This window comes from Belonocnema kinseyi, chromosome 7 (genome assembly GCF_010883055.1).
Source record: "Belonocnema kinseyi isolate 2016_QV_RU_SX_M_011 chromosome 7, B_treatae_v1, whole genome shotgun sequence".
Taxonomy (NCBI): domain Eukaryota; kingdom Metazoa; phylum Arthropoda; class Insecta; order Hymenoptera; family Cynipidae; genus Belonocnema; species Belonocnema kinseyi.
The window spans coordinates 48,020,689-48,037,353 of record NC_046663.1 but is presented as its reverse complement, the minus strand read 5'-3'; the positions used below and the strand labels follow the sequence as shown (position 1 = coordinate 48,037,353).

Sequence of the window (16,665 nt, the reverse complement as noted above, 5' to 3'; positions counted from 1 at the left end):
TGATATCTTGTTTATTTAGGTTTATTAAAATTTTCCTTTGCAAATTTACACAAGGAGACTGTTAATTGTTAAATTTTTAACCTATGCTGATAGATGCTCGAACGAAAAGACAAATTTTCAAGAAAAAATTTGAATTATCAACCAAGAAAGATTTTTCAGTCAAGAAAAAAGTTGTTGAAAAAAAAAATTGTTGAATTTTCAAGCCAAAAGAGGTCAACCAAGAAGTTGAATTTTTGTTTGAAAAAAAGATGAATCTTCAACGAAAAGTTTAATAGTTGATATTTCAACATAAAAGATTTTAATTTAAAATCAAAAACAGTTGGATTTGACCAACAATGACGAGTTTTCAATAAAATACTTTAATTCTCAACCAAAACAGAATAATTTTCAACGAAACATATGCAATTTTAATTTTAAAAATTGTGTTTAGTCTAGGAAGAAACCAAATTTCAGTCAAATTGTTGAATTTTCAAGCTAAAATGATGAATTTTCAACAAAATACATGAAATTTCAAATATAAAATACCAATTTTGATTAAAATAGTTACAATTAAAACCAGAGAGGTAAATCTTCAACTACAAAATTAATTTTAAGCAAAAAATATGATTTCAGCTAATTTCAGCTAAAGGTTTTTCCAGTCAAGAAAGAAAAAAATGCAATCAAACTGATGAATTTTCAAGCCAAAAGAGGTTGGAATTTTGTTTTAAGAAGATCAATTTTCAACAAAAAATTTAGTAGTTGATATTTTAACATAAAATATTTGTATTTAAAATAAAAAACATTTGGATTTGAACAACAATGACGAATTTTCAATAAAATAATTGAATCCTTAAACAAAAAAGAATAATTTTCAACCAAACATATGCATTTTTAACAACAAAAATTGATTTTCTACAAAAAGACGAATTTTTAACAAAATACATCAATTTTATACCAAGTTGTTGAATTTTCGAGCCAAAAATACTAATTTTCTAAAAAGAGTTAATTTTCAAGAAAAAATGTCTTTTTTAACCGAAAAGGAATAATTGTCAACTAGGTAGTTGCATATTTAACGAAAAAAGATATAATTTCTACAGAAAGAGATAAATTCTCAAAAAAAGATGGATGCTCAACAAAATAGTTGAATTTTCGATTAAAAAAAAATTTGTTTAGTCTAGATAGAAACAAAACCAGAGAGATCAGAGAGATCAATCTTCAAACACAAAACTAATTTTTAATAAAAAATATGACTTTTCAGCTAAAAAAAAGATTTTTCATTCGAGGAAGAAAAAAAATTCAAACAATTTATGGAATTTTCAAACGAAAAAGATAAATTTTCTACAAAAAGGTTGGATTTTCTACCCAAAAATATTCATTTTTCACAGAATAGTACAAATTTCGACCTAGTACTTGAATTTTCAACCAATAAAGATTCATTCTTAACGAACAATTTAATAGTTGAAATTTTAACTGAAAAATACTTTTGTTTCAAATAAAAAAGACCAATTTTCAACCGCATCCTTGAACCAAAAAGATCAACTTTCCGCCAAACAATTGCATTTCTAACTTAAAGTAATTAATTTTTAAACTGAAAAGATAAATTTGAAATTAAGGAAGATTTTTCAATCAAGGAAGAAAAAAATTGAACCAAATTCTGGAATTTTTAAGAAAAAATACGAATTTCTACAAAAAGGGTTGACTTTGAACCCGAAAATATAAATTCCTATCAAAAAAGTTCGTATTCAACCAAACAATCGAATTTTCTACCTAATATATACATTTCCAAAAAATTAATACATTTTTAAAGAAATAATTCAACCTTTTTAAATCAATAAAGATAAATTTTCGACAAAAATGCAATAGTTCACACTTCAATTAAAAATTATTTTGGTTTACAAACAAAATCAGCTGCATTCAACCAAAAAAGACGAATTTCCAACAAAACTTTAAATTTCTCAAACAAAACAGATTAATTTTTCACAAAACAGCATTTTTAATATTAGGACCTGAATTTTTAAATCAAAAAGACAAATTTGCAACTAAGAATGATTTTTGAGTCAAGGCAATAAAAAATACAACCGAATTATGGAATTTTTAAGAAAAAAGTCGAATTTCTACAAAATACATCAATTTTCAACTGAATACTTGAATTTGCAATTAAAAAATATCGATTTCCAACCAAAAGCGAAATAGTTAAAAGAAAGAAAAAGATTCTAATAAATTATGAAATTTTCTAGATAAAGGACGAATTTCGATTAGAAAAAAGTTGTATTTTCAACCCGAAAATATAAATTTTGAACCAAGCAGTTGAACTCTCCCCCCCCCCCCAAGATGAATTTACAACCAAGATGATTTTTCACCAAAATAAATACATGTTCAGTCGAATACTTGAATTTTAAATTAAAAAAGAATCATTTTCAACAAAAAACGGAAGTTGAAAGGGAAAAAAATGTCCACCAAATTATGGAATTTAAAAAAAACGAATTTCCACAAAACAGTTCAATCCTTAAACAAAAAAGATAAATTTTTCACCAAAAAGTTGCATTTTTAACCTAAAGAAATTAATTTTCAAACAAAAAAAGACAAATTTTCAACAAAAAAGATTTTCAGTTAAAGAAGAAAAGAAATTGAACCAAATTATGAAATTTTCAAGGAAAAAGACGAATTTCTAGAAAAAAGTAGGAATTTCAATAGGAACATATTAATTTATAACAAACAAGTTAATTTTCAACCAAAAGTTTATTGTCCAGCCCAAAAAGATGGATTTTTAATTAATAAAAGCAAATTTTCAACAAAATATATACATTTTCAAACAAATGCTTGAATTTTCAATCAAAATGGGTCAATTTTTAATTAAAAACTGAATAGTTAAATTCTCAATTAAAAAATTAATTTTCAACAAAAAACGACGATTTTCAACAAAATAATTTAATTTTCAACCGAAGAGATAAATCTTCAAAGTATTTTCTACAAAACAGATGGATTTCCAACCCAAAAATGTGAATTTTTCACAACAAATGTAATTTTCAACAAAATATTAAAATTATCAACCAAAAATATGAATTTTCTCAATCTGGAGAGATATTTAAGACTGTGTTCTACATACTGTAAATTACCATTACAAGTTTTGTAATTTAACTAATTTTAAATTTAAATAACATTTTAACTATTTTTAATTAATTTATTATTAAATACTCAATAATTAATAATAATAATCATTAATACTTAATTAATTTTTAACAAAGCAGTTCAACTTTCTACAAAATAGCTGAATTTTCAACCCAAAAAGATGAACTTAACCAAGAAATACAAACTTTCAACAAAATACATAAATATTCAATTGAAAAATTAATTTTCAACAAAATAGTTTTTAGCACCAAGCAGTGGAATTTTCAACCAACAAAACTTTTTCAGTCAAGAAAGAAAGAAAAATTTAAACCAGATTATTAAACTTTTAAACTAAAAAGACGAGTTTTCTACAAAAAAGTCGGATTTGAAACCCAAAAATATGAATTTTTAACAAAATAGTAAAATTGTCAACGAAAAATATGTATCTTCTCAATCTGAACTGATATTTGATACAATATTGCACATATTATAAATAATAATTTACAAGTTTTGTAATTTGAATTTTATTTAAATTGAATTAAATAGATTAAATGCATAATAAAAGTCTTATAACTGATACCTCGTCTATTCAGAATAAAGAAAACTTGATTTCCCAAATTTACATAAGCAGACTGTAAATAGTTCAATTTTCCACCTACGAAGATGAATGCTTTTATTAAAAAGACAAATCTTCAAGAAAAAGTTAATTAATCAACCAAACCCGATTTTTCATTTAAGAAAGCACAAAATCAAATTGTTATATTTTCAAGCCAAAAGTTGAATTTTCATAAAAATAGATAAATTCTCAACCAAAGAGATCTTAAAATCGATTTATTTAATTAATTTTACATTTTCAAAAAATGTAATTAACTTTAATAAATTAAATTAATTATTTAATACTTACCATCCTTTTATTCAAAGAGATGTATCACAAAATTAATTTTTAATAAACCAGTTCAACTTTCTACAAAATAGCTGAATTTTTAACCCAAAAAGATGAATTTGCAACGAAGAAAGACAAACTTTCAATAAAATACATAAATATTCAATTCAAAAATTAATTTTCCACAAAATAGTTTTAACTTACAACCAAGTAGTTGAAATTTCAACTAAAGAAAATTTGTCAGTCAAGAAAGAAGGAAAAATTCAAACGAGATTATTACACTTTTAAGCCAAAAAGATGAATTTACTACAAAAAAGTTGGACTTTCAACCTAAAAATACTAATTTTCAACAAAATAGTAAAATTAACAATTAAAAATATGAATCTTCCCAATCTGAACAGATATTTGATACTGCCTGAGACATATTGTAAATATTATTTTTCATAAATATTGTGATTTGAATTTTATTTAACTTGAACTATATGGATTAAACGCATAATAGAAAAATTTTAGAACTGATACTTCGTTTATTCAGGTTTAAGAAAACTTGATTTCCAAAATTTACATAAGCAGAATGTCAATAGTTAAATTTTCCACCTACTAAGACGAATGCTTTAATTAAAAAAACAAATCTTCAATAAAAAAGTTGAATGATCAAGCAAAACCCGATTTTTCATTTAAGAAAGATAAAATAAAACTTATATTTTCAAGCCACAAGTTGAATTTTCAACAAACTAAAAGAAAAATTTCCAAAAAAATACATGAATTTTCAATTAAGAAAGATAAATTTTCATAAAAATAGTTATATTTTCCACCAAAGAGATCTTAAAATTGATTTATTTAATTTTAAATTTTTAAAAAATTTTATTAACTTGAATAAAAAAAATTATTTAATACTTACCATAATTTTATTTAAAGAGATGTATAATCAGCTGCAAAATTAATTTTTAACAAAGTAGTTGAACTTTCTACCAAAAAGATGAATTTGCAAACAAGAAAGACAAACTTTCACCAAAATATAGTAATATTCAATTGAAAAATTAATTTTCCACAAAATAGTTTTAACTTACAACCAAGTAGTTGAAATTTCAACCAAAGAAAATTTTTCAGTCCAGAAAGAAAAATGTAAACCAAATTATTAAATTTTTAAGCCAAAAAGACGAATTTTCTACAAAAAAGGGTGGATTTTCAACCCAAAAATATTAATTTTCAACAAAATAGTAAAATTATCAACCAAAATTATGAATTATTCCAATCTCAACAGATATTTGATACTACCTTATGATTTTCAACCAAGAAATATACATTTTCAATCAAAAAATTACTCCTACCAAAAAAAAAGAACTTTTAATCCAAAAAACGCGAATTTGAAACAAAACAGTTGAATTTTCGAACAAAAATTTTGTTTTAACAAAATAGTTGATTAAAAAAAAATAAATAAAATGAAATAAAAGATGACTGTTTAACAAAATAATTATATTTTTAACAAAAAAAGTTGTAAATAAAAATTTACAAGTTTGTAGTTTAAATTTTATTTAACTTGAAATATATGGATTAAGCGCATAATAAAAAAATCTTGTAACTGATACCTTGTTTATTCAGGTTTAAGAAAATTGTATTTCGCAAATATACATAAGCAGACTGTGTTTCCTTCAACACTCCCTCCATTTTACATAACATGTTTAGATGCACCAAAGTTGGGTGCATACAATGATGTGCGTCTAGAAACTGCGAATTATAAATCATAATTTAAATGGGACTATTTTTCAGTCAGAAAAACATTCAACTTCAATCAATTAAATCAAACTTAAGTAAACTAATCAAAAAATAAAAATGCACTGTACATGTGTACATGATTTTTGTTTACAAAACGCTATCACAGACAACTTCACAGAACATATTAAAGCAAAATGTTTATCAAGTAAGACAATGATTCATCAATAGAGTTCAAATTACGATTAAAACCAACAAAAAAAGAGTAAAAAACGAAGAATGTCGTCAATTCTTTACCAATAAATGATAGAATCAAAGCAGAAAAATAAAAAATTTTAAGACACATCGTAGGCGCACAGTGCATTTAGTAAAATTAATCTTTACAAACTGTTGTTTTTTCCTGAAAGGTATGAAAAATTCATTTCAGTAATAAAATATCGGTTGTTTATAGTCATATGTGTGTAAGTCAAATCTTACAATTTCTGCATTAAACAAAAATAGAATTCATTTTCTTTCTTCGCCGTTGGGTAAAGGCGCCGAACCAAAATTCGCAGCAATTCGTGACTTTCTTTGATTACCAGACTTTTGTGATTTTTGTGAATTGTGCGAGGCATTTTTCTTGTCATCTGCTCTGTTGAGTGCAGCCTTTTCCTCCTTTGGTTTCTGAAAATCGAATTTTATAAGAGATTTTATAAGACAATTTCAAACATTTCATAGATTTCCGATGGAATTTTTGAAAAGAATTATAATTCTGAATTTCAAAAGCGATTTTTTTAAATTCCTTCTTCTAAATTATAATTAAAATTATTTTAAAAAATTTCCGTTCCAAGTCAAAAGTTCTTTGTTTTATTTCGAATAGTAATTCTTTGCAAAAATTCCCTATGCATGAGACCAAATTTTAATTATTTACGGAAATTCCTTGCTACAAGTAAAAATTACATTTATTTCCGAAAATTTCCTGTTTTAATTTAAAATTATATTTATTTCAGATTTCACAAACCAAAGTGCTCTCAAAACGATCAAAACCGGATAAATAGGGTATTTTTGAAGAAAATAGGGAAATAAATTTATTCATTTCAATAAAATCAATGTAGGCATCAATTTTCAAGAAGAAATATATTGCATTTTCAAACAAAAAAAAATTTTCTTAAAGTTGAATTTTAAATCTAAAGATGAATTGTCATAAAAAATTGATTTTCAACCAAGAAAGATAAATTTTCAATCAAAAAGTTACTCCTATAAAAAAAAAGAACTTTTAATCCATAAAATGCGAATTTAAAACAAAACAGTTGAATTTTCGAACAAAAATTTTGTTTTAACAAAATAGTTGATTTAAAAAAAATGAAATGAAATAAAAGATGACTTTTTAACAAAATAGTTATATTTTTAACAAAAAAAGTTCATTTTCAACCAACAAAGGTGAACTTTCAAACAAAGCTTTGCATTCAAGACTAAATAACTAAATTTTAAAACAAAAAACGAATCATCAACAAAATAGCTGAATGTTTAATCCAAAAGGAAGAATTTTATGTTCGAAAAGACGAGTGTACAACTTGAATTTTCAACAAAGATTTATGAACTTTCAACCAAATAGTTAAATTTCCCACAAAAAAAATTAATTTTCAACCAACTGTTAGCATTTTAAATCAGATAGTCAAACTTTCAAACAAAAGAGACGATTTATCAACAAAATACTTGAATTTTTAACCAGACAGTTGAATGCTCATGTCAAAAACACAATTTTTTCCAAAAACAATTGATTTTTTAACCAAAAAGTTAATTTTAAACAAGATGAATTTTCGACCAAAAAATTACTTTTTTATCAAATTAGATGCATTTTAAATCCAAAAGATCCAAATTTTCCATACCAAAATTTAAGTTTAGACCGAAAAAGATAACTTTTTAATAAATTAGTCGATTTTTCCACAAAAAAGTTATTTTTTAATCAAGAAAAATGAATTTTTGACAACAAAAAATTACCTTTCTACCAAAATAGATGAATTTTCAATCTAAGTAGACAAATTTTTTTTCAAGAAGACGAATGCACAAAATGACAGTTGAATTTCCGAACGAAAAAATATAACTTTTTAAGCAAATAGCTTATTTTTCCACGAAAAAAGTTAAGCTTCCACCCAAAATTATGACTCTTTAACGAAATAGTTGATTTTTCTGCAAAAAGTTCATTTACAACCAAGAAAGATGAATTTTCGACCAAAAAATTGATTTTTCTACTAAAATAGATCAATTTTTTACTTAAAAGGATGAATGTTCTATCCAAGAAGACCAATGTGCAAAAAAAAAGTTGTATTTTCTAACAAAAAGATAACTTTTTAACAAATTCGTTAAATTTTCAACAAAATAATTAAATTTTCGAAGATAAATTTCGAACCAACAATATAATACAAGATAACATTTTCTATTGTAATTAAAAATGATAGAAATTGATTTGATCCAAAAATTGGAAGAAGGGAGTTTCAGATTATGACGAATTCCAACTTGCAACAGGAATTTATTTAAATTTCCTTAATCTAAATCAGAATAAAAATTTTATCCCAAAATTCCCGTTCCATGCCAAAAAATTATCATTTTTTACGGGCATAACATTTTTTACATGATTTTTTTGTTGTATTTCTTTTATTTATTTCCTAATCCAAATTAAGACGAAATTATAATTTGTTAATGAAAACCCTGTCCCAATTCAGAATTATAATTTTTTTAAATAATTCCCTATTCCAAGTGAGAATTTCCAGTGGCCGCAAAACTTCATTTTCAAAATTCCTTGACTTTTCTCTGATTTTTCCCCGAACATATTTCCTTCCAATTATTGTTTAAAACCAAAATTCATTTCAAACCCAAAAAGTGACTAAAATTGATTTAATCTGCATCAATAATGAGACTAATGTTCTTTTTAAATCTAAAAGAATTCGATTCCTAAGACAAAAAAAAAATCAACTTAAAATTGAAAGAATTCAAATGAATGGGAAAAATGTTTGAAAATTAAGAGAAATTTAAGTGATAAAAAAATTCGATCAAATTCATTTTAAAAATCCAGTGAATTGAAAACAATTCAATAATATGAAAAAATTAATTAAATTTTGTAAGTTTGAAAAAATTCAAGCGATGAATGAAATAGAAAATTTTAAAAAATTCATTTAACTGAATAGAATTGAGAAAAATTCAAAAAAAATATAGATAAATTATTAAGAATTCAGAACGAATTCCAAATGAATTACAACAACATATTTGAAAACCTCTTAAAATCTTTGAAATACGCGGAAATTTGATAAAATCTTTTGAACTTTTTTTTAAATATCATAAAACCTTCTAGGTACTGCAAAATCGTTCCAAATCTTTCGAAATTCTGGGAAATTATATATAACTGCATGAAAAATTGGTGTCTTCAATTAAAAATTCCTTGTGATATTTTAAACACCTTAAAATATTTAAAATCCTTTAAAATCTTTTTGAAATCCCTTATAATTTTTTAAAGCTCGTGAAAACTTCTTGGAATTTTTAAAAAACCCTAAAATATTTCAAATACTTTGAAATTTTTTGAAATCTGTTAATTCTTTTTAAAGCTCTTGACAATTGAGAATGGTTAAACTGTGATACACCACCTGATGACAAAAATCCGAACTAGAACGAATAGGTATAATTTTAAAGATGCATTTTAATTTGTGCATAAAAGTGTTTTAACGATTTGTGTTGTGAAGTTAAAAGTATTTATTGGAGACTAAAAATAAGTATTTTTCGGAAACAAAGAGGTGTAGATAGAATTTACATTTTATCAAATAAAAAAAAACTTTTTTCACAGAAATGGCAGTGAATTTATTTTTTGACCGGAAATTTTACAAATTTATAGACAAAAATCTTCCACTTTAACAAATTTTTAATTTTATAGTTTAATTGTTAGGTATACATTTTATTTTAAAGAATTTTAAAATGCAATTTTAAAGACTTAAGCCAATAAAAATTAGAAGCGTTTGAAATCGAAGATTTAAGATGGAAAATACTTTTGGTTGATCAACTGTCAATATAAATGAATGATTTTTAAAATTGAGCTGTTCTTTCAGATTTAAAAAGTGAATAATAATTAATTTTACAAGACTATTCGAAATCGGTTAACAATTTTAGAATTTCCAGTTCCTAACGTTAAAAATTATGTAAGCTATTTTAATTGGAAAGTTTTATTAGTTAAAGAAATGTAAACGCCCGATTGAAACTTTATAAACTATTTAAAATTTTAAAATAACTTCAAAAATCGTATTCATAATTAAAAGCTTTTATTGAATTTCACATATTATTTTAGTCAAAAATATTCAATTTTTAAACCATTCAATTAAAAAAATGTTAATTAAGAGAAATAAGAATGACTTAATATTTAGAAATATCTGACTGTTTATTCAAAATCAGTAATTGTAGTTAAATATTTAAAACTAAATTTTGAACGTTACATTTTAATTGTTCTATTTAAAAAAATATTATATTTCTAAGTTAAATTTTTTAACTTCGATGCATAAATACATGAATAAATAAATGAATACATATTATTCTTTAAAAAAACCAAGGAAGTTGAAAAGATATATAGAAGTTTCAAAAAAAATTTCTATTTAAAATTTGAAATTATTTGAAATAATTTAAACAAATTGTCTGTTTAAAAGCTTTTTAAGAATTTTGAATGGCTTCAGAAGATTAAAAAACATTTCCTATGAAAATTGAAAATTATTTTTATTTTTAAAAGATACTTTTGAGTGATTATTCAAAAATATTTAGAAAGATTGACAAAATTATCAAAAATGAATGTGGAAGATTTTAAGGAAATATGTTTAATTTGGCAGAATTAAAAAAAAAATAGAAAAAATTGGATTAATTTTAAAGGATGTTTAAGGATTGAAAAATTTAACGTGGATTTATATTTTTAGAAACTGAATCTGAATCTTTTAACTCTAAAATTTATAAAAGTTAAAAAATTTATTTTGTAGTTTAACTGCATTTAGTTAAAAATTGTTCAGCTTAAAAGTGTTAGTAGCTTCCATTTTATACGTGTAAATTCTTGAGCATTCAAGTGTTTCACTTTGAGTGCTTTCATTTTCAGCTCAATTTTTATTCATTCAAATGGAAAAATGATTAGCTTTAGAGTTCGATTTTTTAAATTTCATTGATCATGAAAAATGTTTACGAACCGGGAAAACCCCGGGAAATGACCGGAAATTTTTTTCTCGGATTAAAAATGTTACCGTAAATCGTCTATTATTCGTATTCTTGTCACAATATGGACAAAATTTGTTGCCAGATACATTAATGAAACTTACACGAAATAGTGAAATAATTGTTCTTTTTTAAACCTATTTGACAAAAATGTATTTTTTCCCTGTATAAGATGGAAATTCTATCTAAAACTATTTTTTTTTTTTTGACAAAGATTTGTTTCTAGTATGTAATCATTGTTTTATACTTCACAAAACTATCGTAAAAACACTTTTATGCCAAAATTAATTTACATCTTTAAAATTGTATGTACTTTTTCTAGTTCCAGTTTTTGACACCAGGTGGCCAAATGGTAGATCACCATTCCCAATACCTTGGAATCTTTTAAAATATTCTAAAATCTTTGAAATTTTTAAAAATATTCGGAAATACCTTGAAATATACGAAAATCTAGAAAATCCCTCAATTCTTGCGGATAAATTCTTTCAAATCGAATAAAATATTATAAAATCCCGTGAAATTATATCATGTATACTTCCTGAAATCCTGGAAAAATTTATTAAGATATCTTGAGAGCTTTCAAAATCCCTTATAACCTTTAAAATTTAACATAAATATTATAAAATCCTTTCAAATTTTTTAGAATAGGCTGAAACCTAACAAGATCCTATAAAATCGTTCCACATGCCTATTAAATTATTGAAAGCAATTGAAAATTCTTTGGAATTTTTTAAAATACGCTATAATATATCAACTTCAGTAAAAACTCTTGAATTTTTTAAAAGGTCCTAGAAATACCTTGACATTTTTTTTAATACCCTACAATCTTAAAAACCCGTGAAATTACATGATATATATTTCCTAAAATCTTGGAAAATTTATTAAAGACCTTGAGAGTTTTCAAAATCACTTAAAATCATTTTAATCCCTAATATAGTTCAAATCCTATAAAATCTTTTGAAATCCCTTAAAATTTTTCAAAAATCCTAGAATTGCATCAAATTTTTTTTTAATATTCTAAAAATTTGTAGTTCTTTGAAATCCCTTTAAATTACTGAAATTAATGGCAAATTCAGGCTGGTCGTTTTAATCGACGAAATAAATTCCCGGTCATTTCCCGGTTCGCAAACATTTTTCCTCCTCAATGAAATTAAAAAAATGAAACACGAAAGCTAAAAAATTTTCCACTTGACATAGTAAAAACTGAGTTGCAAATGAATGCACTCAAAGTGAAACTGTTAAATTTTCAACTATTAAAATTGAAATTTAAAAGTTTTTAATTAAAAATGTTGTATTAAAATATTCAATAATTTACGCGTGTACAATAAAAGGTACTAACATTTTTCAATATAAAAAAATATAAATCCACGTTCTGATTTCCAATGCTCTAAGTTAAAAAATCAATCAATGAAATTTAAAATTTTCAAAATTATTTAATTTTAAGGAATTTTTAGCTAGAACCATTAAATATTGAATAATTGAAAAATTTTTCACTGAACACTTCTTAAATTAGAAATGAAATTATTTTCTTCTGAAATAGTTTAAACATCATTGGAAAGCTTCAAAATTTTATTTGAAAATTTTGGGAAATTTAGAAGTTGTTTTAAATTTGTTTTAAATTTAAAATTATTTTGGAAATTTTTTCAGAAATTCTAAATATCTGTCAAAATTAGTTGATTTTTTTATACAATTTTCAGAAAATCCTACAAATTTTAGAACATTTCTTCATAATTTGAATTTATAAATAACAATTGAAGATTTATTATTTGTAGACGAAATTTGAGTTATTTTAAGAGATATGTAAAAGCTTTGAAAGGATTGAAACTTAACGTAAGACTTGAAATGATAGCCTAATATAAAAAAATGTAAATATCTCTTAAAATTACTCAAATTTTTTCTACAAATTTTCATTCGAAAATTATACAGCAAAATTTAAAAATTTCACTTGCCAACTAAGCATTTTTCAAATACAACAATTAAGATTGTAACGCTAAAAGTTTAAAAGGCTCTTCGAAATTTTAACGATTTTAAATGGAATATTTTAGACTAACACAATATTTTAAATGTAATAAAATCCTTTAATTAAGAATATATTATTATGAAGTTATTTTTAAGTTGAAAATAGTTTATAAATTTTCAGTCACATGTTCAAATTTCTTTAATGACTAAGACTTTCAAATTGAAACCGTTTAAGTTTTAACGTTAAAATCTGAAAATTCTTAAATTTCGAACTTATTTAAAATCGTTTCGTGAATTCGTTTTTGTTCACTTTTTATTACTTAAAGTACATATAAATTAATGCATTTAGAAATTCTTTACAAATTTTGAATGACGCATTGCAAGTTAAATAATAGCATAATTGAAAAACATAAAAATTCAAGTAATTATTTAAAAACTGTTGAAATCGAACGTGGACAGATTTTTCTTCTACAGATTTGTAAAATTCCCGGTCAATACAAAAATACACTGTCATTTCCCGGTTTTCCGGTCCAGCAGCCACCCTGAAATTCCTTGGAAGATTTATAATTATCTTAAAATCTTTGAAATATTTATAAAAATTACAAAATATCTGATATTTTCTCAAATCCTGAAAAATCTATTAAAATACCTTGAGAGGGTTGAAAATCCCTTAAAATCACTGAAATCCAAAATTCATTACACTCCCATGCAATTTTTTTTACGAAGTTTCTATTCACACGGCCGGCCGTACGAATACTTTCAGCCTTTTGTTAAACCTCATAAAATTATAAAACTTCCCGAAAATTTTTTTCAAACATTCTAAATCTGTGTAGGACCCATAAAATAGCCCTATAGATTCTCAAAAATCTAGAGAAATCTTCAAAACCACATACAAATTTTTTAAATTCTTCAAATTTCCTTGAGCAGTTATAAATCTCTTGAAAATAATGTCTTCGAATCTTTTGAAATACTCCGAAATATTTCGAATTCCTTAAAATCTGTTGAAGTTATTGTAATTAATTAAAAAATACCCGTAGATATTTCGAATCCTTTAAAATATTTTGAAACGTTTTCGAATTTTTTTAACATCCTAGAAATATTTTGAAATCTTTGAAAATAACTATAAAATTCCTTGGAAGTCTTAAAAATATGCTAAAATCCTTTGGAATAGCTTTAAATTATTAAAATCCATTGAAACTTTTCAAAGCTCTTGAAAATGTCTTGATATCTTTAAAAGAACCCTAAAATATCTCAAATCTTTTAAAATCCCTTCAAATTACTGAAATCTGTTAAAAATGTATTGGAATCTTTTAAAATATCCTAACATACTTTAAAAGAATCCAGGAAAATTCAGAAATAGGTATAGACCTTGAATTCAATAGTGGTTAACCCCTGGATTAATTTATTGAAAGAAAAAAGATTCAAGTAATATTTTCATTTTAAAAATGGACTAAAAAGTGATTTGAGAAAAAAGGTTTTTCCCCGATTTCTAGATTTCTTCTGACCTGTGACTATCCTATTTAATAGAATTGGACAAAATCATCACCTTTTGAGTATTCTCCTTCAAATTCTGCTGACCCTTCTTCTCAAATGATTCCTTATTTCCTAATTCCTTCTGACGTTTTTCATGCCCTGGCTTATTGACATTCCTATTTTGTTTTTGGGCCTGCAAGGGCACGAAAGGTGTAGTTCTTTTTGCATCTTGTTGCTTGTTGCTCGTCCTCCAGTTTTCAAAGACACCCCCTCCTGGGGGAGGATGGGGAAAACCTTGAGGAAACATGCCTGGCATATTTCCACGCGGAGGCATGGACACGAAATTCGGAGTTGGCAGTGGCGGCTGATTCCACATGGGTGGATTCATTCCAAGCTGTGGATTTTGAGGTGGAATAGGCGCTGGTCGAACATTATTGACATTGTTGAACCTAGTGTTATACCATTGTTGTGGCGGTTGAGCCAACATGCTGATTCTTGGCTTTTGCATTTTATCCAACTGCAGCTCCTGAATATTAATAATAATAATAATAATAATTATTATTATTATTATTATTTCATTAGGCGAAATCCCTTTCGGCATAAGCACAGACTTAAGAGCCCAAAATTCTCCTAAGAGGCTAAATAGGGTGATTTTTCACAAAAATATAGGAATAATAATAAATTATTTAAAGAAACAAGAAGAATTTATTTAAATACAGTGCATTTTCAATAAATTAGTTGTATTTCTAACAATAAATTTTTTTTATGGAAACAGTTATATTCATAACAAAATAGTTGAATTTTCAACCTACCAAGATGAATGCTCACATCAAAAAGATGAAATTTATTCATATATTAAAAAAGCTTAGATTTCATTTTTCTTCTCTAGTTATTTGGCAGTAAAAAATATTTTATTATCATTTGTAGTCTCACCAGCTGAGATTGAAACTAAATGATAATTTTTTTTTACACAAAAAATCAAACTAAGAAAGATTTTTCACTCAAGGAAAAACAATGCTAACCAAATTATGAATATTTCAAGTTGGATTTTGAAACCAAAAATATTAATTAAAAAAAAAGTTAATTTTTAACTAAATAGTTGAATTTCGTAACAAAATATTTAAATGTAAATTTTCAACTGAATAATTAATTTTCGACAAAATTATTCAATTTTGAAATAAAGAGATGAATCTTCAATGACAAAATGAATTTTTAACAAAATATTCAAAAAATGCAATATTTCATACTACGACCAAAACGATTGTAAGTTTTACATAAAAAACAGTGGAATTCTACAAAAAAAGAATGTTCAATTGGGAATGGTGATCGACAATTTCGCCACCTAGTGCCGAAAACTGGAACTAGAAAAAGTAGGTACAATGTTTAAGCTGTATTTTAATGTTTGCATAACTGTTTTTACAATTTTTTGTGAAGTGTAAAGCAATGCTTGAATACTAAAACAAATCTTTATCGAAAACAAATCGTTTTAGATATAATTTTCACCTTGTACAGTGAAAAACACATTTTTGTGAAAAATGTTTGTAAAAAAACACAATAATTTTACTATTTCATGTAAGTTTAAATGCATTGTAAGCTTAAATGAACTTTAATTAATGTATGTAGCGACGAATTTTGTCCAGATTATGCAAAGAATACGAATAATAGACGATTGAAATTGAAATACGAATATTAACCTAACTTTTAGATCAGATTTTTAAATAGTAAATATTTCAGATTTAAATTCATAAAATTTTACTTCTAGTTCATTGATGCTTCAAAATAAGGTCATTTAAGTTCATAATCTATTGAAAATCACAATAAATAGTACAATAACTTTTTTTGGAAATATTCCTGTAAAAAAATGTGGGTTTTCACTATATAAGATGTAAATTCTATCTAAAAAAACCTTTTGTTTCCGATAAAGACTTATTTTTAATATAAAATAAATACTTTATACTCCAAAAAGAACCGTTAAAACACATTTATGCACAAATTAAAATGAATGTTTAAAATTGTACCTATTCTTTCCAGTTTGGATTTTTGTCACCAGGTGGCGTATCGCTGTTTAACCATTCCCAATTAAGAAGGATTTTTCAATCAACGAAGAGAAAAATTTCAACCAAATTATGCAATTTTCTAGCCAAAAAGACGAATTTCTCCAATATAGTTGGATTTTCAACGCGAAAATATTGATTTCTAACCAAAAAGTTAATTTTTAACAAAATAGTTTAATTTTATAACAAAATATTACATTTTCAAGCCAAAAAAACCTATTTCTACAAAACAGTTGGATTTCCAACCCGGAAATATTAATTTTTAACAAAAAAGTTAATTTTCAACCA

The 16,665-nt window shown here is 24.5% G+C and overlaps 1 protein-coding gene across 2 annotated transcripts in view; it reads right to left on the bottom strand.

The window, feature by feature from the left end:
- Positions 1–5,549: 5,549 nt before the first annotated feature.
- The window catches only part of LOC117175959 (5'-3' exoribonuclease 1), a 67,548-nt gene continuing 56,432 nt past the window's right edge, over positions 5,550–16,665 (bottom strand). For both annotated transcript variants that reach the window (XM_033365838.1, XM_033365837.1), the window contains 2 exons: positions 14,397–14,849; positions 5,550–6,346 (listed from right to left, as the gene is read on the bottom strand). In XM_033365838.1, the coding sequence (XP_033221729.1) occupies positions 6,188–6,346; positions 14,397–14,849 (612 nt within the window). In that variant the 3' untranslated portion in view covers positions 5,550–6,187. The remainder of the gene's footprint in view (positions 6,347–14,396; positions 14,850–16,665) is intronic.